At 49.5% G+C, this 24,090-nt stretch overlaps 1 protein-coding gene across 1 annotated transcript in view; it reads left to right on the forward strand.

The window, feature by feature from the left end:
* MKLN1 (muskelin 1) overlaps positions 1 to 24,090 on the forward strand; it is a 266,746-nt gene that overhangs the window by 77,935 nt on the left and 164,721 nt on the right. Inside the window, exon 5 of the mRNA XM_060244456.1 lies at positions 1,459 to 1,547. Within this exon, the coding sequence (XP_060100439.1) occupies positions 1,459 to 1,547 (89 nt within the window). The remainder of the gene's footprint in view (positions 1 to 1,458; positions 1,548 to 24,090) is intronic.

Here is a 24,090-nt window from a genome sequence, read left to right on the forward strand (position 1 = left end):
GAAGAGAGAGAGAATTCAGTAGCAGCTGCCGCTGAATCGACATTATTTTAATATGCCCAGCCAGTGGGATCTTCAGTGACCAATCAGAAGCTCTAGGGGGTGGGAGCCTCATCTGGCAATTGCCAGCTTTCTGAAAACACTTCTCAAGTACCAGCAGAAGTATTGGTGGCCTGTTCTAGCTTTTGTGAATCAGATTTAAAAACAGGTTAACGATGGATTGTGAAACATTTTGGTAAGCATGTTTAGCCTGGAGAGGAGGCGGCTGAGAAGGTGATACGATCACCATCTTCAAGTACTTGAAGGGCTGTCATCTAGAGGATGGGGCAGAATTGTTTTCTGTGGCCCCAGAAGGTAGGACCAGAACCAATGAGTTGAAATTAAATCAAAAGAGTTTCCAGCTCAACATGAGGAAGAACTTCCTGACCGTTAGAGTGATTCCTCAGTGGAACAGTGGAACAGAGCGTAGAGAGCCAGTTTGGTGTAGTGGTTAAGTGCGCGGAGTCTTATCTGGGGAGAACCGGGTTTGATTCCCTGCTCCTCCACTCGCAGCTGCTGGAATGGCCTTGGGTCAGCCATAGCTCTCATAGGAGGTGTCCTTGAAAGAGCAGCTGCTGAGCTAGCAATGCTTTGAGAGCCAGTTTGGTGTAGTGGTTAAGTGTGCAGACTCTTCTCTGGGAGAATTGGGTTTGATTCCGCACTCTTCCACCTGCACCTGCTGGAATGGCCTTGGGTCAGCCATAGCTCTCTTCTCTGGGAGAACGGGGGTTTGATTCCCCACTCCTCCACCTGCACCTGCTGGAATGGCCTTGGGTCAGCCATAGCTCTCTTCTCTGGGAGAACGGGGTTTGATTCCCCACTCCTCCACCTGCACCTGCTGGAATGGCCTTAGGTCAGCCATAGCTCTGGTAGAGGTTGTCCTTGAAAGGGCAGCTGCTCTGAGAGGCCTCTCAGCCCCACCCACCTCACAAGGGGCTCGTTGTCTGCGTGTGTGTGGGGTGGGGGAAGGTAAAGGTGATTGTGACTGCTCTGAGACTCCTGAGATTCAGTGTACAGGGTGGAAATAAATCTAATATCGTCATATTCTTCTTCCTGGGGAGGTGGTGGGCTCTCCTTCCTTGGAGGTTCCTAAACAGAGGTTGATGACCACCTGATAGCAGTGCGGATGCTGTGAATTTAGAGGGAGGTGTTTGTGAGTTTCTTGCATTGTGCAGGGGGGGTTGGACTAGATGACCCTGGGGGATCCCTTCCAACTCTGTTATTCTATGATTCTAGCCACTGGGGGAGGACTTGGTGTCTCCTTGCTTCTTGTTCCCTTCTAAAAACAAGCTCTCTGGAAGGGCACATGTCCTGCATGCATGCCTAAACGGGAAGCAAACTGAAATCCATCTGCACTTTTCAGCTCTGAAGCCCTTGATAAGATGTAATATCTTGGTTTTTTTTTCTCCCTCCCCCTCACAGCGGCTTAAAGAACGATTATAACAAGGAAACCTTCACCTTGAAGCATAAAATTGACGAGCAGATGTTCCCCTGCCGCTTTATTAAGATAGGTAAATATATATATATTCCCCCCCCCCCCCCAGCGTTTGGTGTTACCGTTTCTCTTGCTGTCTGTGTTTCCGCTAGTCAATGAGCTTGTTCTTTTTCGTCAGCTGCGTCAGCCTGCTATGCCAGCCAGCGAGGGGGCCGAGGGAATAAAAAATCTGAAACGTTGAGACTTCGCAAGCGGGTAATGCGCCGGCCCCCTCTCGAGGAAGGGGTGAAAGAATCTGCGGTGTGGCGCAGTACGGCTGGAGCAAATTCCACGGGCTTTCCAGGGTCCGTGCTGGTTTCCTCCGGCTTGTGGGTCATAGCTGGCAGGTACTCGTCAGTCGACAGAGCTGGGAACACCTTGCGGCTCTCGTTTCTCGCAGCTTATGGGGCAGTGATGCTCTGTATTCTTGTGCTTGGGTGGGGGGCACAGTGGCAGGGCTTCTGGCCCCACTGGTGGACCTCTTGATGGGACTTGGGGTTTTTAGCCACTGCGTGACACAGAGTGTTGGACTGGATGGGCCATCGGCCAGATCCAACATGGCTTCTCTTATGTTCTTATGTGATACAGAGTGTTGGACTGGATGGGCCACTGGCCTGATCCAACATGGCTTCTCTTCTGTTCTTATGTGACACAGAGTGTTGCACTGGGTGGGCCATTGGCCTGATCCAACATGACTTCTCTTATGTTCTTATGTGACACAGAGTGTTGGACTGGATGGGCCATCGGCCAGATCCAACATGGCTTCTCTTATGTTCTTATGTGATACAGAGTGTTGGACTGGATGGGCCACTGGCCTGATCCAACATGGCTTCTCTTATGTTCTTATGTGACACAGAGTGTTGCACTGGGTGGGCCATTGGCCTGATCCAACATGAGTTCTCTTATGTTCTTATGTGACACACAGCGTTGGACTGGATGGGCCATTGGCCTGATCCAACATGACTTCTCTTATGTTCTTATGTGACACAGAGTGTTGGACTGGGTGGGCCATTGGTCTGATCCAACATGACTTCTCTTATGTTCTTATGTGACACACAGCGTTGGACTGGATGGGCCATTGGCCTGATCCAACATGACTTCTCTTATGTTCTTATGTGACACAGAGCGTTGGACTGGATGGGCCATCGGCCTGATCCAACATGACTTCTCTTGTGTTCTTATGTGACATAGAGTGTTGAACTGGATGAGCCACTGGCCTGATGCAACATGGCTTCTCTTATGTTCTTATGTGTCACAGAGTGTTGGACTGGATGAGCCACTGGCCTGATCCAACATGGCTTCTCTTTTCTTCTTATGTGACACAGAGTGTTGGACTGGATGAGCCACTGGCCTGATCCAACATGACTTCTCTTATGTTCTTACGGGACACAGAGTTTTGGACTGGATGAGCCACTGGCCTGATCCAACATGGCTTCTCTTATGTTCTTACGTGACACAGAGTTTTGGACTGGATGAGCCACTGGCCTGATCCAACATGGCTTCTCTTTTGTTCTTATGTGACACAGAGGGTTGGACTGGATGGGCCATCGGCCTGATCCAAGATGGCTTTTCTGATGTTCTTATGTGACACAGAGTGTTGGACTCGATGGGCCATTGGCCTGATCCAACATGGTTTCTCTTTTGTTCTTATGTGACACAGAGTGTTGGACTGGATGGGCCATCGGCCTGATCCAAGATGGCTTTTCTGATGTTCTTATGTGACACAGAGTGTTGGACTCGATGGGTCATTGGCCTGATCCAACATGGCTTCTCTTTTGTTCTTATGTGACACAGTGTGTTGGACTGGATGGGCCATCGGCCTGATCCAATATGGCTTCTCATGCTCTTATGCATCCCTTTCTCGTTGCGTTTGATGGTGCCGCCTGACTCCACACTGCTGATCCCTGCAGCTGGGGCATTGGCATTGTTGGGATTTAGCATACAATCTAGTCTCGCAGTGAGATCCAGTTTGGTGTAGTGGTTAAGTGCGCGGACTCTTACCTGGGAAAACCGGTCTTAATTCCCCACTCCTCCACTTGCTGCTGCCGGCATGGCCTTCGGTCAGCCATAGCTCTGGCAGAGTTGTCCTTGTAAAGGCAGCTGCTGTGAGAGCTCTCTCAGCCCCACCTACCTCACAGGGTGTCTGTTGTGGCGGAGGAAGGGAAAGGAGATGGTGAGCCGCTCTGAGACTCTGATTCAGAGAGAAAGGTGGGGTATAAATCTATGGCAGGCGTGTCAAACTCATTTGTTATGACGGCCAGGTCTTACATAAATGAGACCTTGTGGGCCGGGCTATGTTGGGCTGGGCCACGTGCGTAGCTATTTAAGAATAGGTAGCAGAGATATAAACTTTATTACGGACACAGACGAACACAAAGATTTTTTTTTAAAAAATCCTTAAAATAAAACATGCTTAAAGCATTAGCACTCGTTGATCTTAAAGGTGCTTTCTTCGTATTTCTCTCATGGGATCCGGGGAGTTGGGCAAAGGAAACTCTGGCTCTTTTGCTCCTTCCCCAGGGGACTGGGAGGGGGAGGAACCTCAGCCAATAGAAGGAAGAGAGAATTGGCTCAGTAGCTCTGCTGTGTGATTGAGGGAGCCTGGCATAGCAAGCTCTGCTTCCCCCCCCTTCCTCTCCAAGAGATTAGCCTCAGCCAATGGAGACAATAGAGGTTTTGCTCTGTAGTTTCTGTGGAATTGAGCAAGCCTTGCAAAGCAAGCTTTGATGCAGAAGGAAGCAAGAGAGAGGGAGAAGGAAGCAGATGACAGCCAGTTGCTTGGGGGCCTGTTAGGAGTCCTTCGGGAGTCTGATTCGGACTACTTGCTGCATGTTCGACACCCTAATTTGTGGTTGTCTTCTTCTTCCTGTGGCAGCTCTCAGTGCTTGAAAGTTGCTTCAGGGATGCAGCTGTTGTTGGTCCGTAGTAGTAGAACAAAATTTGGGCCCAGTAGCAAGTTTGGTGTTATGGTTAAATGTGTGGACTCTTATCTGGGAGAACCGGGTTCGATTCCCCACTCCTCCACTTGCAGCTGCTGGAATGGTCTTGGGTCAGCCATAGCTCTGGCAGAGGTTGTCCTTGAAAGGGCAGCTGCTGTGAGAGTACTCTCAGCCCCACCCACCTCACAGGGTGTCTGTTGTGGGGGAGGAAGATAAAGGAGATTGTGAGCCGCTCTGAGACTCTGATATTCGGGGTGGAGGGCGGGATAGAAATGCAATGTTGTCGTCTTCTTAAAGATTACCAGAATTTTCAAGGTATAAGCTTCCATGAATCAGAGCTCACACAAAGCAAGCTTTGTATTAAAAAACAAGCACACGGACTTTATTTCTACCATGTCTTTCTCCTTAGTGGGACCCAGAGCAGCTCACACTTTTCTTCTCTCCTCCATTTTAGCTTCACAGCAGCCTCCTGAAGTTGGTTAGGTTAAGAGCATGTGCTGGGAAATCTAAAGAAGAAACAAGAAAATATTGGATTAAATTCTATGCCTGGTTAGATAACCAAGACTCTTAAGATTCTCTGATGTGGACTTATTATTCCTTTTTTTTGGCCTGTATTCTATTTTACAAAACCTGTCCCTATTGGAACTGTCAAAATTACTGGATAATTTTAACAAAAGGAGTATAGTATAAAATGTGAAATGGATTTGGTGTACTTGAGACAAAAATTAGTAGAGGACAATTTATATTAAAAAGTTATTGTAGAATTATGATCTTTGAAAGTATTCTTGTGCAAAATAATATCGGAATGTATTGTGTTTTCTATTTCCCAATCCCCTATCTCTATCTTTTTTTCTGAAACTAATAAAACTTTTTGAAAAAAGGTTAAGAGCATGTGGCTGAGTGGGAATTTGAATCCGGGTTTCTCAGATCCTAGTTGAAAACTTTTTACCACTGCCTTGGGAAGTTTCGTTGGCATTCGGTGCCGCTGGATTTGAGTTCAGTTCCGCGGGTGGTTTCGGCCTCACATCTTGAGTAACCGTGGCCACATCTGGGGTTTACGCCTATTGCTTTGAGGTCAAAGTTACGGCTTCCAGTCGAGGTAGAATTTCATTTTAGAAATTGGCCGGAGGACCGCCGTGCATGGACACAGAACAGAATTTGAATCCGGTGGCACCTTCAAGATCAACAAAGTTTTATTTTGGGCACGAGGCATTTTTTTGTGCATGCACGTGAAAGCTTATTGGTGCTAGTTAGGTGTAGTGGTTAAGTGGGTGGACTCTTATCTGGAAGAGCCGGGTTTGATTACCTACTCATCCACTTGCATCTGCTGATGTGACCTTGGGTCAGCCATAGCTCTTGTAGGAGTTGTCCTTGAAAGGGCAGCTTCTGGGAGAGCTCTCTCAGCCCCACCCACCTCACAGGATGTCTCTTGTGGGGGGGGGGGAGGTAAAGGAGATTGTGACTGCTTTAAGACTCTGAAATTCAGAGTGGAGGGCGGAATATAAATCCAATATCATCATTATTGTCGCTGCCGCCACCTCCAACTTCTTTCTTCTTCTTCTTCGTCTCCTTCTCCTCCTCCTCTTCCTCCTCCTCCTCCTTCTCTTTCTCCTCCTCCTCCTTCTCCTTCTTCTGCTTCTCCTCCTTCTTCTCCTCCTCCAACTTCTCTCCTTCTTCTCCTTCTCTTCCTCCTCCTCCTTCTCCTCCTTCTCTTTCTCCTTCTCCTCCTTCTCCTTCTCCTCCTTCTGCTTCTCCTCCTCCTCCTTCTTTTCCTCCTCTTCCTCCTTCTCCTGTTTCTCCTGCTTCTCCTCCTCTTCTTCTTTTCTTCTCCTTCTTTCTTCTTCTTGTCAGAATAAAACTTGGTCAGTCTTAGAGGTGCCACTCAAACTTGGTTCTGCTGCTTCAGAACAACATGGCTACTCACCTGAATCTGTTTGTGGACACAGCCCCTTATGTGTGTGTGGGGTGTGGGGAGAGGAAGAGAACAAAACAAAAGGATTGTCAGTTGAGGTCAGCAAAAGATTAGTATGTCTCATGGTGCTGTTGCTGGAGTTTCCTGTTCTCAAGTCGCAAGTCTTGGACCGTTTCCCCCTAGCCACTTAATCTTGTAATCTTCATGAAACAGGATAGTTTGTCTTTATCGAGTAGCTTAAATATCATTGGTGTGTATGATCCTGCTGTGATAAGAGAATTGATTTCCCCGTCTCCCCAGATGAAGTCTACTGTGCACAGTATTGTGTACTGTGTTGCGCAGATTTACCCGAACTGAGCTAGGGAAGGATTGGGCTGTTTGGGGCTCTTTTTATTAGTGAAACGGTGATAGCTGCCTGAGCCCCATTGCACAGTGTGGTAAAGCTGCAGTACTGCAGTCCAAACTCTCTGCTCGCGACCTGAGTTCAATCCCGGCAGAAGCTGGGTTCAGGTAACTGGCTCCAGGTTGACTCAGCCTTCCATCCTTCCAAGGTCAGTGAAATGAGTACCCAGCTTGCTGGGGGGAAAGTGTAGATTACTGGGGAAGGCAAGGGCAAACCACCCCGTAAAAAGTCTGCCGTGAAAACGTCAGGAAAGCAACGTCACCCCAGAGTCAGAAATGGCTGGTGCTTGCAAAGGGGATTTACCTACCTTCCCGATAGCTGCCTGTTTTATCAGTTTAGTATTTTAGTGTTTATGTTTTCTATTTGCTGTTTGTTTTCATGTTTGTTTTTTCTACCTTATTGGTTTTAATGTTGTAAGTCATCGCATGAGACCCTTTGGGTGAGCGGCGAGTAAAAAAACTCTAATAAATCCTTTTTGTGTCTTCTACTGTTCTTCCGTGCTTTCCTGAAACATGGGGTAGGCGCCACAATTGGGGGACCGGTGCTCAGCAGGGCCACGGCGGCATATCTAAGGCCTCTGTGTGGCTCCAATCCACTGAGCTGAGCATCACTGGCCTAAGGTAATCGTTGTCGGCAGAAGCCCCCCTTCCACTGCTGTAAGAGCCAAACCCACCAATTGGTGGGAATTCTTGGCCCTCTTATAAGAACATAAGAGAAGCCATGTTGGATCAGGCCAATGGCCCATCCAGTCCAACACTCTGTGTCACAGAGTGCCCCCCCCGATATATATATATATATATATATATATATATATATATATATATATATATATATATATATATATATATATATATATTATAATTATATATAGCCACTGATGGCCCTCTGCTCCATATTTTTATCTAACCTCCTCTTGAAGCTGCTATGCTTGCGGCTGCCACCACCTCCTGTGGCAGTGAATTCCACATGTTAATCACACTTTGGGTGAAGAAGGACTTCCTTTTATCCGTTCTAACCCGACTGCTCAGCAATTTCACTGAATGCCCACGAGTTCTTGTATTGTGAGAAAGGGAGAAAAGGACTTCTTTCTTTACCTTCTCCATCCCATGCATAATCTTGTAAACCTCCATTATGTCACCCCGCATGTCACCTCTCGGCCAGAGGAGGGAAAATCCTCCTTGGAATCTCTGGTTCAGAAGCAGGGCAGGGCCGGAACTGGGCAGCCATCGCTGCGTTCGATGAGAATTACATTGGTTTAATCAGGCGAGGACATTTGGTTTGGGTTGCGTCGTGGCCTTTGGGCGGCCCTGCCTCTCGCTGCCTTCGAAATGTCACAGACTGGCAAGAGCTTCCTGTCTTGAGCTCCTTCCTCAAGGGAGGTCAACTTCGTTTAAAAACCCTGGCGAGGAGGGTGGGGGCAGGTGACCAGCTGTGCATAAAAAATAAATAAATGCTCACATCAGTTTGGTGGCACTTAATGCACATGGCCTGCTTATTGATATCCATCTCATTTTTGAACAGGGGTGGCTTGCTTAATGTAAGAGCCGCATGGAATAAACACCAGATGTTTGAGAGATGCAAGACATGAACCTCAGAAGTTTGAGAGCCGCAAGACGGGAAGGGAAGGGAAGGAAGGAAGGAAGGAAGGAAGGAAGGAAGGAAGGAAGGAAGGAAGGAAGGAAGGAAGGAAGGAAGGAAGGAAGGAAGGAAGGAAGGAAGGAAGATAGGGAGGGATGGGGAGGTGGGAAAAAAGCAACTTTAATGTAAGAGCCACATAGAATAAACATCAGATGTTTGAGAGCTGCAAGACGGGAAGGGGAGGAAGGAAGGAAGGAAGGAAGGAAGGAAGGAAGGAAGGAAGGAAGGTAGGTGGCAGATAGCAGAGGGAGGGAGAGGTGGAAAGAAAGCAACTTTTAACTTTAAATGCATTCTCCAAGATGCTGTCTGGCTTGGGTTGCAGAAGTGATTTAAAGAGACAAATTCCTTCTCCAAGCCAACCGATGGGCGGTGGGGAGTTTGAGAGCCACACAATATGTGTGAAAGAGCCACATGTGGCTCCTGAGCTGCGGTTTGGCCACCTCTGTTTTAGAACCTCTTAGAATCGTTTTAGACCCTCCATCCCTGCTATTTATGCCTTGGCTTTTAATAATCAAGAATCATAGAATTGGAAGGTACCTCCAGGGTGATCTAGTCCAACCCCCCCCCCCCCCCCGCCCCACACAATGCAGGAAACTCACAAAGACCTCCCCCTAAATTCACAGGATCTGCATTGCTGTCAGGTGGCCATCTAGCCTCTGTTGAAAAACCTCCAAGGAAGGAGAGCCCACCACCTCCCAACTCAAAGGTCAGGCAAGATAATGTGGTTCTTTTTTGGTTTGTTTGGTGCCTAAACCTGTCCATGGCAGGTGCCAGATGAGGGGTCATGGAGAGGGACTTCATAGATGAGGCACCACAGCTGAGAAAGCTCTGTCTCTGGTCAGCACTCACCTGACCTCTGAAGGTGAACGTCAGAAGAGCCCTGTTGGATCAGAACGGTGATCCCTCTTAGCCCAGCCTCCTGTCTCACACAGTGGCCGACCTTTGGAGGGCCAACAAGGGGACATAGAGGCCGAGATTTTCCCTGGGTGTTGGTTCCTGGCTCTGGGATTCTGGCTGCCTTGGAATGTGGAGGTCCATCTAGGTCCAGCATCCCATCTCACACAGAGGTCAACCAATCCCTCTGGAGGGCCAACAACAGGGCAGAGAGATGGAGGCCTTCAAAGGAACACCAGAAGAGCCCTGCTGGATCAGACCAGTGGAGGTCCATCTAGCCCAGCATCCTCAGAACATATGAAGAGCCCTGCTGGATCAGACAACTAGTCTACCTAGTCCAGTATCCTGTCTCACACAGTGGTCAACCAATCCCCCTGGAGGGCCAACAACAGCACATAGAGGCCGTGGCCTTCATAAGTACACCAGAAGAGCCCGTCTGGATCAGACCAGTGGTCCATCTAGTCCAGCATCCTGTCTCACACAGTGACCAACCAATTCCTCTGCAGGGCCACAATAGGGCATAGAGGTTGAGGCCTTCATAAGAACATCAGAAGAGCCCTGCTGGATCAGACCAATGATCCATCTAGTCCAGCCTCCTGTCTCACACAGTGACCAACCAGTTCCTTTGGAGGGTCAACAAGAGGACATAGAGGCTGAGATTTTCCCTGAATGTTGCCTTCTGGCACTGGTGTTCAGAGGCTGACTGCCTCTAAACGTGGAGGTCTATCTAGTTCAGCATGCTGTCTCACACAGTAGCCATCCTGTTCCCCTGGAGGTCCAACAGTATGGGCTAGAGACCAAGACCTTTCCTTGATGGGATTCAGATGAACACGAGATTCCCTGCCTTGAGTTCAGTTAGAAAGGCGAGGCTATAAAGCAGGGCTGGCCAAACTTGCTTAACGTAAGAGCCACATAGAATCAACGTCAGGTGTTTAAGAGCCAGAAGGCATGAACATCAGATGTTTGAGAGCTGCAAGGGTGGGAGGGGGAAGGCAGGCATGCAAATAGATGGGAAGGAGAGGTGGAAAGAAAACCACTTTAACTTTAAATGCATTCTCCAAGCTGCCAGCTGGCTTGCTTTGGTGATGTGGTTGAAAGAGAGAAATGCCTTCAAGCCAGCTGACGGGGCAGCGGGAGCTTCGAGAGCCACGCAATATGTGTGGAAGAGCAGCACGTGGCTCCTGAGCCACAATTTGGCCACCCCTGCTATAAATAATCTAAAAAAAAAAAAAAGGAATTTACGGCACCAAAATGTGAGGTTGCTTCTGGGAGGGATTGTTTTACCTCTTGACCGTGACACTGGATGTTGAATTCAGACAAGGAACGGGCACGGGATTGGCACATGAGGCGAGAGGGACCGATTGTGCAGATTGGGCTCCATAGGCATAGCGCCCTATGGCATCCAGTTTATAGGGGCAGAGCAGACCAGTACAGGCTTGATTTGCTGTTCCATGTAGCCTCTGTTCCCTCTGCGTGGCCGGTGCGTGGAGTGGACCAGGTAGGCAGCCGTCCAGGGTGCCATCGGAGTTAGGGGGCATCACCAGGTGCCCCTTCTCTGCAAGCGCAGCTTGTGTACTCTTTGGAGCCTGCCTTCCCCAATGGAAAGAGGCTCCATAGAGTGCAGATGCTGCCCAGCCAGTTTCACATTCCCTGGGTGTGTTACAGACCTGGGAAATGCGAAAGTGGGCGGCGCCTGCACAGGGCACTCCTTGGAGCCTGGCAGGGATAAATTAACCATTTGTAAAAGCTGAAGAAGAGCCAATTACAGTTTCGAAAAAATTGGCTCCTGTTAAAGTTGTCTGCTGCAACTCATCCTTACTACTCTACTTTGACAGAGCCATGGGGTGGGAGCCATCGCTCAGTGGAAGAGCATCTGTCTCGCATGCCCAAAGTTTTGTCCCTGGTACCTCTGACTAAAAGCATCAAGAAGAAATGGCCTTTGAAGGTCTTGGCCCTGGCACCTCCAGCTAAAAGGATCAAGTAGAAATGGTCCTGTGAAGGCCTTGGCCTGGCACCTCCAGCTAAAAGGATCAAGTAGAATGGTCCTGTGAAGATCTTGTCCCTGGCACCTCCAGCTAAAAGGATCAAGTAGAAATGGTCCTGTGAAGGTCTTGTCCCTGGCACCTCCAGCTAAAAGGATCAAGCAGAAATGGTCCTGTGAAGGTCTTGTCCCTGGCACCTCCAGCTAAAAGGATCAAGTAGAAATGCTCATGTGAAGGTCTTGTCTCTGGCACCTCCAGCTAAAAGGATCAAGTAGAAATGGTCCTGTGAAGGTCTTGTCCCTGGCACCTCCAACTAAAAGGATCAAGTAGAAATGGTCCTGTGAAGGTCTTGTCCTGGCACCTCAGCTAAAAGGATCAAGTAGAAATGGTCCTGTGAGTCTTGTCCCTGGCACCTCCAACTAAAAGAATCAAGTAGAAATGGTCCTGTGAAGGTCTTGTCCCTGGCACCTCCAGCTAAAAGGATCAAGTAGAAATGGTCCTGTGAAGATCTTGTCCCTGGCACCTCCAGCTAAAAGGATCAAGTAGAAATGGGTAGAAATGGTCCTGTGAAGGTCTTGTCCCTGGCACCTCCAGCTAAAAGGATCAAGTAGAAATGCTCATGTGAAGGTCTTGTCTCTGGCACCTCCAGCTAAAAGGATCAAGTAGAAATGGTCCTGTGAAGGTCTTGTCCCTGGCACCTCCAGCTAAAAGGATCAAGTAGAAATGGTCCTGTGAAGGTCTTGTCCCTGGCACCTCCAGCTAAAAGGATCAAGTAGAAATGGTCCTGTGAAGGTCTTGTCCCTGGCACCTCCAGCTAAAAGGATCAAGTAGAAATGGTCCTGTGAAGATCTTGTCCCTGGCACCTCCAGCTAAAAGGATCAAGTAGAAATGGTCCTGTGAAGGTCTTGTCCCTGGCACCTCCAGCTAAAAGGATCAAGTAGAAATGCTCATGTGAAGGTCTTGTCTCTGGCACCTCCAGCTAAAAGGATCAAGTAGAAATGCTCATGTGAAGGTCTTGTCTCTGGCACCTCCAGCTAAAAGGATCAAGTAGAAATGGTCATGTGAAGGCCTTGTCTCTGGCACTTCCAGCTATAAGGATCAAGTAGAAATAGTCATGTGAAGGTCTTGTCCCTGGCACCTCCAGCTAAAAGGATCAAGTAGAAATCGTCATGTGAAGGTCTTGTCCCTGGCACCTCCAGCTAAAAGAATCAAGTAGAAATGATCATGTGAAGGCCTTGTCTCTGGCACTTCCAGCTATAAGGATCAAGTAGAAATAGTCATGTGAAGGTCTTGTCCCTGGCACCTCCAGCTAAAAGGATCAAGTAGAAATCGTCATGTGAAGGTCTTGTCCCTGGCACCTCCAGCTAAAAGGATCAAGTAGAAATGATCATGTGAAGGCCTTGTCTCTGGCACTTCCAGCTATAAGGATCAAGTAGAAATAGTCATGTGAAGGTCTTGTCCCTGGCACCTCCAGCTAAAAGGATCAAGTAGAAATCGTCATGTGAAGGTCTTGTCCCTGGCACCTCCAGCTAAAAGGATCAAGTAGAAATGATCATGTGAAGGTCTTGTCCCTGGCACCTCCAGCTAAAGGTTCAAGTAGCCTTCTCACCGTTTTTATTGCTTAATCTCACATTTTTAAATCTCACAGTTTTTAAAGTAAAATTTAAAACAGAAAAACCTGTCAATTATAAATGTAAATAGTTTCTGGTTTCTTCATTTCTCCTACATCTCTTTGTTTAAAAAAAGTATCTTTTTTTAGGGTGCTCTTGGGCAGCTCACCTAGGGCACCAAAAACCCTAGCACCGGCCCTGCCCCACGGTGGGGGGGGGGTGGCGAGCTGTGTCTTCTAGCAGAAGAGTTACTGCAGCGGGAAGGGAGGCGTCCAATTTTGCTGGGCAGGAGCGGTAGGATCCTAACCTGGCCTGGCTGAACGCAGCAAGTTGGTCACCCTCATTTTTTATATAGGTGTGTATTCTCACTTACTGCTGTTGCCGTGAAAAGCAATAGCTTGGAGCGTTCGGTGTTGCAAGTTCTACGAAATGAGGTGGAAATGCAATACTCACTGTGTGTGTGTCTCTCTCTCTCACCCTGAGCTGGAGTTGGGCCAGACGAAGAAGAGCGTCGTAAACCGTACTCCCCCAAAAGGAATCCCCTTTCCCAGAGGAAATTGCTTGTCCTTCGTGACCTTATTTTTAGGCATCCATCGACAATAGCCGATATTTGCGTTCCAATGTAAACCAGCGTTCAGAACCAGACGACTTTCCTGCCCCTGTACCTTAAAGCCTGCATGCTCACCGCCGTATCGATCACAGGGAGTATTTGGGACATCCTTACTTAGAGAAAGCCTACTTCTGAACACTGGATACGGGAGGTAAGCAAGGACAGCGTAGTGTAGTGGTTAGAGCAGGGGTGTCAAAATCATTTGTTACGAGGGCCATCTGCAGAGCTCCATCAGTGGCTATTAGCCACAGCATATCGAAGGAACTTTCTGGGGCAAGTGATGCTTTGTATTTCAGGTGCTTGGTGCGGGGGGGAGGGCAACAGTGGGAGGGCCTCTAGTGTCCTGGCCCTACTGGTGGACCTCCTGAAGGCACCTGGGGTTTTTTGGCCACTGTGTGACACTGTGTGTCAGTGTTGGACTGGATGGGCCATTGGCCTGATGCAGCATGGCTTCTCTTAGGTTCTTATATGACACAGAGTGTTGGACTGGATGGGCCACTGGCCTGATCCAGCATGGCTTCTCTTATGTTCTTAAGTGACACAAAGTGTGGGACTGGATGGGCCTTTGGCCTGATCCAACGTGGCTTCTCTTATGTTCTTAAGTGACACAGAGTGTTGGACTGGAGGGGCCACTGGCCTGATCCAACGTGGCTTCTCTTATGTTCTTAGAGCCAGATCTGACATAAATGAGACCTTGTTGCGCCAGGCCATGTGTGTACCTATTTAAGATTGGGTAACAGAGATATAAACTTTACAAAGGACACAGACAAACAGAATTAAGGATTTTTTAAAAAAATATATGCTTAAAACATTAGCACTCTTTGATCTTAAAGTTGCATTCTTTGTATCTTTCCTATGGGATCCAGGGAACTAGGCAAAGGAAGCTCTGGCTTTTTCCTGCCTTCCCCAGGGGACGAGGAAGAGGAGGAGCTTCAGCCAATAGAAGGGAGAGAGGCTTGGGTCAGTAGAGCTGCTGTGTGACTGAGAAAGCATGGCAAAGTGAGCTCTGCCTCCCCCTTCCACCTGAAGGAAGGAGCCTCAGCCAATGGAGAAAATAAAGACTTTGCTCTGTAGCTCCTGTGCGATTGAGCAAGCCTTGCAAAACAAGCCATGATGCAGAAGGAAGCAAGAGAGAGGGAGAAGGTAGCAGATGACCGCCAAGGTGTTTGGGGGCCGGATAGGAGCCTTCTGGGGGCCTGATTCAACCCCCAGGCCGTATGTTTGACACCCCTGGGTTATTGAATGAAGCTTTGGGAGAAATGGGTTCAAATCCCTGCTCTGCCGTGGAATCTTGCTGCGTGACTTTGGGCACATCGTGTACTCTCAGCCTAACCCACCTCACAGGGTTGTTGTGGGCATAAAATGGAGGAAAGGAGAATGATGCAAGCCAGCAGGTAGCCCTTGGGGAGAAAGGTGAGGTACAAATGAAGTAAATGAATGAAATAGATGCCTTTAGGAAGAATACTATATATGTAGCCATTGTCGGACAGAGGGCATTGGGTTAGAAGAAGTTTGAGGCTAGGAGTAGCCAAACTGCTGCTTGGGAGCCATACCTGGCTCTTTCACACATATTGCGTGGCTCTTGATTCCCTCACCAACCCATCGGCCAGCTGGGAGAAGGCATTTCTCTCTTTGAATCACTTCTCCAAGCCAAGAATGCATTTAAGGTTAAAGTTGTTTTTTGTCCTTCCTTCCTTCCTTCCTTCCTTCCTTCCTTCCTTCCTTCCTTCCTTCCTTCCTTCCTTCCTTCCTTCCTTCCTTCCTTCCTTCCTTCCTTCCTTCCTTCCTTCCTTCCTTCCTTCCTTCCTTCCTTCCTTCCTTCCCTCCTTTCCTCCTTTCCTCCTTTCCTCCTTTCCTCCTTTCCTCCTTTCCTCCTTCCCTCCTTCCCTCCTTCCCTCCTTCCTTCCTTTCCTCCCTCCCGCCAGTTTGGTGTAGTGGTTTAGTGTGCGGACTCTTATCTGGGAGAACCGGGTTTGATTCCCCACTCCTCCACTTGCAGCTGCTGGAATGGCCTTGGGTCAGCCAGAGCTCTGTTATCTGGGAGAACCGGGTTTGATTCCCCCCTCCTCCACTTGCATCTGCTGGAATGGCCTTGGGTCAGCCAGAGCTCTGTTATCTGGGAGAACCGGGTTTGATTCGCCACTCCTCCACTTGCACCTGCTGGAATGGCCTTGGGTCAGCCAGAGCTCTGTTATCTGGGAGAACCGGGATTGATTCCCCACTCCTCCACTTGCAGCTGCTGGAATAGCCTTGGGTCAGCCAGAGCTCTGTTATCTGGGAGAACCGGGTTTGATTCCCCCCTCCTCCACTTGCATCTGCTGGAATGGCCTTGGGTCAGCCAGAGCTCTGTTATCTGGGAGAACCGGGTTTGATTCCCCACTCCTCCACTTGCAGCTGCTGGAATGGCCTTGGGTCAGCCAGAGCTCTGTTATCTGGGAGAACCGGGCTTGATTCCCCACTCCTCCACTTGCAGCTGCTGGAATGGCCTTGGGTCAGCCAGAGCTCTGTTATCTGGGAGAACCGGGATTGATTCCCCACTCCTCCACTTGCAGCTGCTGGAATAGCCTTGGGTCAGCCAGAGCTCTGTTATCTGGGAGAACCGGGTTTGATTCCCCCCTCCTCCACTTGCATCTGCTGGAATGGCCTTGGGTCAGCCAGAGCTCTGTTATCTGGGAGAACCGGGTTTGATTCCCCACTCCTCCACTTGCAGCTGCTGGAATGGCCTTGGGTCAGCCAGAGCTCTGTTATCTGGGAGAACCGGGATTGATTCCCCACTCCTCCACTTGCAGCTGCTGGAATGGCCTTGGGTCAGCCATAGCTTTTGTAGGTGCTGTCCTTGAAAAGGAAACTGCTATAATAGCTCTCTTAGTCCCTCACAGGGCGTCTGTTGTGGGGGAGCAGGAAGGTAAAGGAGACTGTGACCACTCTTAGACGCTGAGATTCAGAGTCTAGGGTGGGATATAAATCTAATATCATCATCATCTTCTTCTACATCTGACGTTTATTCTATGTGGCTCTTACGTTAAAGCAAATTTTAGCGTGATCCTGCAGGGCTGCTCTGGTTTTGTTGCATTTCAAGAGTCTGCACTGTGGTATCTGGATGAAGAGGCAACAGAGAGGGCGGCTTGGTCAGAGGGAAGGAGGTTTGAATGCAGTGATGGAAGGGAAGCGTCTGCTTTAAGCGTTTCAGTGCACTTGAGATGAAAGTTGGAGGGGGAGGGAGATTTTTTTCCTCCCAGCTTGAAAGTTGCCCACGTTTTCTCGCGCCCCGAAAAGGGTTTCTCTGAGCTGCAGAACGTTCCGCTGCACAGCCTTACGTGCAGCATGTGGGCTGCGCGGAGAACTCGGCACTGAAGAAGTGCTGCCATCTGTGTTCTTCCGGCACTGGCTCCGCGCGGGGCGGTCTCAGATATTCTGTTGGGGGAAATGCCCTTTTCGTTAGCCACTTGCCAGAGGGGGAGACGGTTCCCCTCGAGCGGCTGGCCAGAACGGCCTTTCTCAACACCCACAGCTGGACAAGGGAGCCGCGCCGCTCGTAAAGCTGGCTTTTGAGCCTACTGTGACCTGATCCAATCTGTGAGATTGTCTCACTACGATTCTGTGCACAGCCAGCACACTTATCAAGAGCCGTGCGTTGCTTTAACACCTGTACAAGCAAAAATCTTCTTTCGGTGTTCTTTCGGTGTTCTTCTTTTGGTGCTGCACGAAATTCACTGCAGGTGCTTGTTGTTCAAGTCGGGCCGTCGTTTGCTGTGTAGCCTTTGGACGCTCTTCAGTTCCACCATCTCGGGAGTTATCACGCAGTGATTGATCAAATTCAAGTCCGGTAGCGCCTCAGAGACCAAAAAAGAGTTTCAGGGCAGAAGCTTCTGAGAGTCAAGGCTCCCTTGGGTTTTCAAAAGCTAGGAAGGGGGGAAGGAAGGAAGGAAGGAGGGAAAGAAGGAGGGAAGGAAGGAAGAAGATAAAAAGAAGGAAAGAAGTGAGAGAAAGAAGGAAGGAGAGAAGAAAGGTAGAAGAGTGAGAGAAGGAAAGAAGGAAAGAAAGAAGAGAGAGAAGGAAGGAGGGAGGGAAGGAAGAAGAGATAGAAAAAGAAAGAAGGAAAGAAAGAAAGAAAGAAAGAAAGAAAGAAAGAAAGAAAGAAGGGAGAGAAGGAAGGAGAGAGAGCAGGAAAGATAGAAAGAGAGAAGGAAGGAGGGAAGGAAGGAAGAAGAGAGAGAAGGAAAGAAAGATGAGCGAGAAGGAAGGAGGGAAGGAAGGAGGGAGGAGGTTGAGGAGGTAGGAAGGAAGAAGAGAGAGAAGAAAGGAAGCAACGAAGGAAAGAAAGAAGGAAGGAAGGAAAGAAAGAAAGAAAGAATTTGAGATTTATACCCTGCCCTTCTCTCTGAATCAGAATCTCAGAGTTGTTTACAATCTCCTTTATCTCCTTCCTCCATAACAGACACCCTGTGAGGTGGGTGGGGCTGAGAGAGCTCTCACAGCAACTGCCCTTTCAAGGACAACCTCTGTGAGAGCTTTGGCAAACCCAAGGCCATTCGAGCAGGTGCAAGTGGAGGGGTGGGGAATAAAACCCGGTTCTCCCAGATAAGAGTCTATGCACTTAACCACTACACCAGGGGTGGGGAACCTTTTTTCTGCTAAGGGCCATATGGATATTTATAACATCATTCGTGGGCCATAAAAAATTATCAACTTGAAAAACAGTGCTAGTGCTCCGCCGAGGGAGAACGATTCAGGCCAGCAAAATTAATGCAAATAATTGTTTTTTCTATTTGAAGTCATGTGGGGAGAGTCTAATCTGGCACACACACCCACACAAACCCAGCCTGCCGCCCTAGGCAAATCCCTAGGTCCAGGGCTTTTTTTGTAGAAAAAGCCCAGCAGGAACTCAGTAGCATATTAGTCCACATCCCCTAATATTATCATATTAGGTCACACACTCCTTAGCATATTAGGCCACAACAGATTGGATAATCAAGTGCAAACTGAACTGTGACAGAACTGTGACAGGCCCTGCAGCAATTTTGGCTGGCCAGCCAGGCCCCAGGGAGGCTGCCTCACAGTACATCTGGGCCCTGTGATTCCCTGCCTGGCCCCTGGGGAGGCTGCTGCACAGCGTGACTGGGCTTCACGATCCTCGCTGGCCAGCCAGGCCCCAGGGAGGCTGCCGCACAGTACATCTGGGCCCTGTGATCCCTTCCTGGCCCTGGGGAGGCTGCTGTACAGAGCAGCTGGGCCCCACGATCCTCGCTGGCCAGCCAGGCCCCAGAGAGGCTGCCACATGGCTCGGTTCGGCCCCGCAATCCCCGAGGGGCCGCACCAAGTGATCTCGAGGGCCACATACAGCCTTCGGGACGGAAGTTCCCCACCTCTGCACTACACCAAACTGGCTCGCAGAGAGAGTGAAGGAAGGAGAGAGGGAGGGAGGAAGGGAGGGAGAGAAGGTGGAAGGAAGGAAGGGAGGAAAATAATAGAGGAGGGAGGGAGAGGTGGACAGATTCTCAAGTTATACTCGAATTTAGCTCTTCTCCTGTAGACCAACACGGCTGACCTCTGAAACAATCAGTGGTTCGGGTCTCTCAGAAGTACTAATGTTTCCCTGAAAACTACAATTCCCAGGATTCCTTCGACCCTTCAACCAGTTACACTCATCCTGCATACAGAGCAATATGTGCCAGAGAGAGCGAACCCGAAGCGTCCTTATACTGAATCAGGCCGCAGGGTCAAGGTCAGCACTGTGTACTCTGCAGCAGGTCTCCAGGGCTTTGGGTAAAAGGTTGTGCCCATCTCCTACTCCCTGATTATTTTGGAAGGGGCTCTGACTCAGCAATAGATTGTCTCCTCGGCCTGCAGAAGTTTGCAGGTTCAGTACCTGGAACTTCTAGTTAAAAGGTTCAGAAGCTAGGTGGTGTGAAGTACCTCTGCCTGAGACCCTGGAGACCTGCTGCCAGTCTGCATAGCCGGTAGTGAGCTTCCCGCACCAATGGTCTGATTCAGTATTCAGCAACTATATGTAAGAATTTCATTACGGGGATGGGCCATGTTTGGTGTAGGGGTTCAGTGCGCGGACTCTTATCTGGGAGAACCGGGTTTGATTCCCCACTCCTCCACTTGCAGCTGCTGGAATGGCTTTGGGTCAGCCAGAGCTCTCTTATCTGGGAGAACCGGGTTTGATTCCCCACTCCTCTACTTGCAGCTGCTGGAATGGCCTTGGGTCAGCCATAGCTCTATTATCTGGGAGAACCGGGTTTGATTCCCTACTCCTCCACTTGCAGCTGCTGGAATGGCTTTGGGTCAGCCAGAGCTCTCTTATCTGGGAGAACCGGGCTTGATTCCCCACTCCTCCACTTGCACCTGCTGGGATGGCCTTGGGTCAGCCAGAGTTCTCTTATCTGGGAGAACCGGGTTTGATTCCCTACTCCTCCACTTGCAGCTGCTGGAATGGCTTTGGGTCAGCCAGAGCTCTCTTATCTGGGAGAACCGGGCTTGATTCCCCACTCCTCCACTTGCACCTGCTGGGATGGCCTTGGGTCAGCCATAGCTCTATTATCTGGGAGAACCGGGTTTGATTCCCTACTCCTCCACTTGCAGCTGCTGGAATGGCTTTGGGTCAGCCAGAGCTCTCTTATCTGGGAGAACCGGGCTTGATTCCCCACTCCTCCACTTGCACCTGCTGGGATGGGCTTGGGTCAGCCATAGCTCTATTATCTGGGAGAACCGGGTTTGATTCCCCACTCCTCCACTTGCAGCTGCTGGGATGGCCTTGGGTCAGCCAGAGCTCTCTTATCTGGGAGAACCGGGTTTGATTCCCCACTCCTCCATTTGCACCTGCTGGAATGGCCTTGGGTCAGCCAGAGCTCTCTTATCTGGGAGAACTGGGTTTGATTCCCCCCCTCCTCCACTTGCAGCTGCTGGAATGGCTTTGGGTCAGCCAGACCTCTCTTATCTGGGAGAACCGGGTTTGATTCCCCACTCCTCCACTTGCACCTGCTGGGATGGCCTTGGGTCAGCCAGAGCTCTCTTATCTGGGAGAACCGGGTTTGATTCCCCGCTCCTCCACTTGCACCTGCTGGAATGGCCTTGGGTCAGCCAGAGCTCTCTTATCTGGGAGAACCGGGTTTGATTCCCCACTCCTCCACTTGCACCTGCTGGAATGGCCTTGGGGCAGTCATAGCTCTTGCAAGAGTTGTCTTTGAAAGGGCAGCTTCTGGGAGAGCTCTCTCAGCTCCACCTACCTCACAGGATGTCTGTGGTGGGGGGGTAAGGGAGATTGTGACCGCTCTCAGACTCTGAGATTCAGAGTATAGGGTGGGCTATAAATCCAATATCATCATCATCATCATCATCATCATCATCATCATCATCATCATCATCTTCTTCTTCTTCTTCTTCTTCTTCTTCTTCTTCTTCTTTTTCTCTGAGATTCAGAGTATAGGGTGGGCTATAAATCCAATATCATCATCATCATCTTCTTCTTTGAGATTCAGAGTATAGGGTGGGCTTTAAATCCAATATCATCAACATCATCATCTTCTTCTTTGAGATTCAGAGTATAGGGTAGGCTATAAATCCAATATCATCGTCATCATCATCTTCTTCTTCTTCTTCTCCTCTGAGATTCAGAGTATAGGGTGGGCTATAAATCCAATATCATCATCATCTTCTCCTTCTCTCTCCTCCTCCTTCTCCTCCTTCCTTTCTTCTTTCGTTCTTCCTCTTCTTCTTCATGGCTCAGTGGTAGAGAATCTCCTTGGCATGTAGAAGGTCTCAGGCGCAATCCACGTAATCTCCGGTTAAAAGATCTGGCAGTGGGTGATGTGAGAGACCTCTTCCTGAGACTGTGGAGAGCTGCTGCCAGTCTGAGTAGACAATGCTGACCTTGATGGGCCAAAGGTCTGACTCATAGGAGTTCCGTTCAGGAGAGGAGCCGTGACTCACCGCTAGAACATGTGCTTGGGATGCAGAAGGTCCCAGGTTCAATCCCCGACACTTTCAGTTGAAAAGGACATGGTAGGAGGTGAAAAACCTCAGTCTGAGGCCCCGGAGAGCTGCTGCCAGTCTGAGTAGACAATATTGACCTGGATGGACCAAGGGTCTGATTCAGTAGAAGGCAGCTTCATATGTTCATGTGACCAATCTCATGACAAGCAACTGCCTACCCCAAAGCAGTCATTTGGAAGTGGCAGTAGGGAACACATTATGTCAATTCCAAGTTAGGTTCACTGGTTAGCAGTTTGTTTTGATGTTCAATTTGAGGGACCATCGTAATAACGTGACTGCTTTGGCTGCTCCCCTCCCCCCCCCCCAGGCTCAGCAGGGCATTTTGGATGTCCTGTTTCCAAGTCAACATCCATCCTGCTGTTGACCGGAGGGTGTCTCCACCCCCACGCCCCCTTGATGACCCTGTGCTCTGGAAGGATCTACCAGAACATGAGGCATAGGAATGTAAGAAAAGCCCTGCTGGAGCAGACCAGTGGTCCATCTTGTATATCATCGTGTCCCGCCCAGTGCCTCTGGAGGGCCAGCAACAGAGCATAGAGGCTGAGGCCTTTATATGATCATAAAAGAGCCCTGCTGCATCAGACCAATGAGGGTCCATCTAGTCCAGCCTCCTGTCTCACACAGTTCCTATGTGTGGCCAGGCAGTTCCTAGGGAGGGCCAACAACAGAGCATAGAGGCCTTTATAAGATCATAAGAGAGGCCTGCTGAATCAGACCAATGAGGGTCCATCTAGTCCAGCCTCCTGTCTCACACAGTGGCCAGCCAGTTCCTCTGGAGGGTCCAACAACAGGCCAGAGAGGCTGAGGCCGTCATAAGAACATCAGAAGAGCCCTGCTGAATCAGGCCAGTGGTCCATCTAGTTCAGCCTCCTGTCTCACACACTGGTCAACCAGTTCCTATGGAGGGCCAACAACAGAGCATAGAGGCCTTTATAAGATCATAAGAGAGGCCTGCTGGATCAGACCAATGAAGGTCCATCTAGTCCAGCCTCGTCTCACACAGTGGCCAACCAGTTCCTCTGGAGGGCCAACAACAGGCCAGAGAGGCTGAGGCCTTCATAAGAACATCAGAAGAGCCCTGCTGGATCAGACCAGTGGTCCATCTAGTCCAGCATCCTGTCTCACACAGTGGCCAGCCAGTTGCTATGGAGGGCCAACAACAGAGCATAGAGGCCTTTATAAGATCATAAGAGAGGCCTGCTGGATCAGACCAATGAGGGTCCATCTAGTCCAGCCTCCTGTCTCACACAGTGGCCAGCCAGTTCCTCTGGAGGGCCAAGAGCAGGCCAGAGAGGCTGAGGCCTTCATAAGATCATAAGAAAGGCCTGCTGGATCAGATCAATGAGGGTCCATCTAGTCCAGCCTCCTGTCTCACACAGTGGTCAGCCAGTTCCTTTGGAGGGCCAACAACAGAGCATAGAGGGTGAGGCCTTTATACGATCGTAAGAGAGTTCTGCTGGATCAGACCAATGAGGGTCCATCTAGTCCAGCCTCCTGTCTCACACAGTGGTCAACCAGTTCCTATGGAGGGCCAACAACAGAGCATAGAGGCCTTTATAAGATCATAAGAGAGGCCTGCTGAATCAGATCAATGAGGGCCCATCTAGTCCAGCCTCCTGTCTCACACAGTAGCCAGCCAGTTCCTTTGGAGGGCCAACAACAGAGCATAGAGGCTGAGGTCTTTATACGATCATAAGAGAGTCCTGCTGAATCAGACCAGTGAGGGTCCATCTAGTCCAGCTTCCTGTCTCACACAGTAGACAACCGGTTCCTTTGGAGGCCAACAACAGGGCATAGAGACAGGCCTTCATGAGAACATCAGAAGAGTCTTGATGGATCAGACCAGTGGTCCATCTAGTCCAACATCCTGTCTTACACAGTAGCCAACCAGTTCTTCTGGAGGCCAAACAACAGAGCATAGAGACTGAAGCCTTTATAAGATCATAAGAGAGCTCTGCAGGACCAGACCAGTGGGGGTCCTTCTAGTCCAGCATCCTGTCTCACCCACTGGCCAACCTGTTCCTCTGGGGAGCCAACAGCAGGGCATAAAGGCCAAGGCCTTTCCCTAATGTTCCTTCCTGGCTCTGGGATTCAGAAGTTGACTGCCTCTGAAGGTGGAGGCAGGTATCTCCTTTCCTTGCCTTTAAGAGAAGCTTCAGGGCTGTGTCGTTTAGGAGAGCATAATGCGTGGACTGAGTCTCTCTTTGAATGCTGTGTACCCAAGGGTCAGTCTCGGGTGGTTGCGTATTTATTGTTTTAAGGATATTTTTAGGATTTTTTTTTGTCATAATAACTGGTTGCGTTCTTACCCATCTTGGGTTCCAGCTGCACTGGAAGAAAGGCGGGAATCAAACATATTTTTTTAAAATAAGTAACTGGAGATGCCGCTGATTGAACCTGGGACTTTCTGCATGCCAAGCAGATGCTCTGCTGCTGAGCCCTCCCTTGATGTATTCTGTCCGACTGCGGCACTCTTGCATAATGAAATCCTTCTTATGCCCGGCATCAAATGCTGCTTTACCCAGCTAATTATCCTTTGGGAAGGTTTTTAGCAGCTGGCCGCACAATAATCCAGGTGTGATTTCTTCTGAGAC

Source organism: Heteronotia binoei, chromosome 8 (assembly GCF_032191835.1).
Source record: "Heteronotia binoei isolate CCM8104 ecotype False Entrance Well chromosome 8, APGP_CSIRO_Hbin_v1, whole genome shotgun sequence".
Lineage (NCBI taxonomy): Eukaryota > Metazoa > Chordata > Lepidosauria > Squamata > Gekkonidae > Heteronotia > Heteronotia binoei.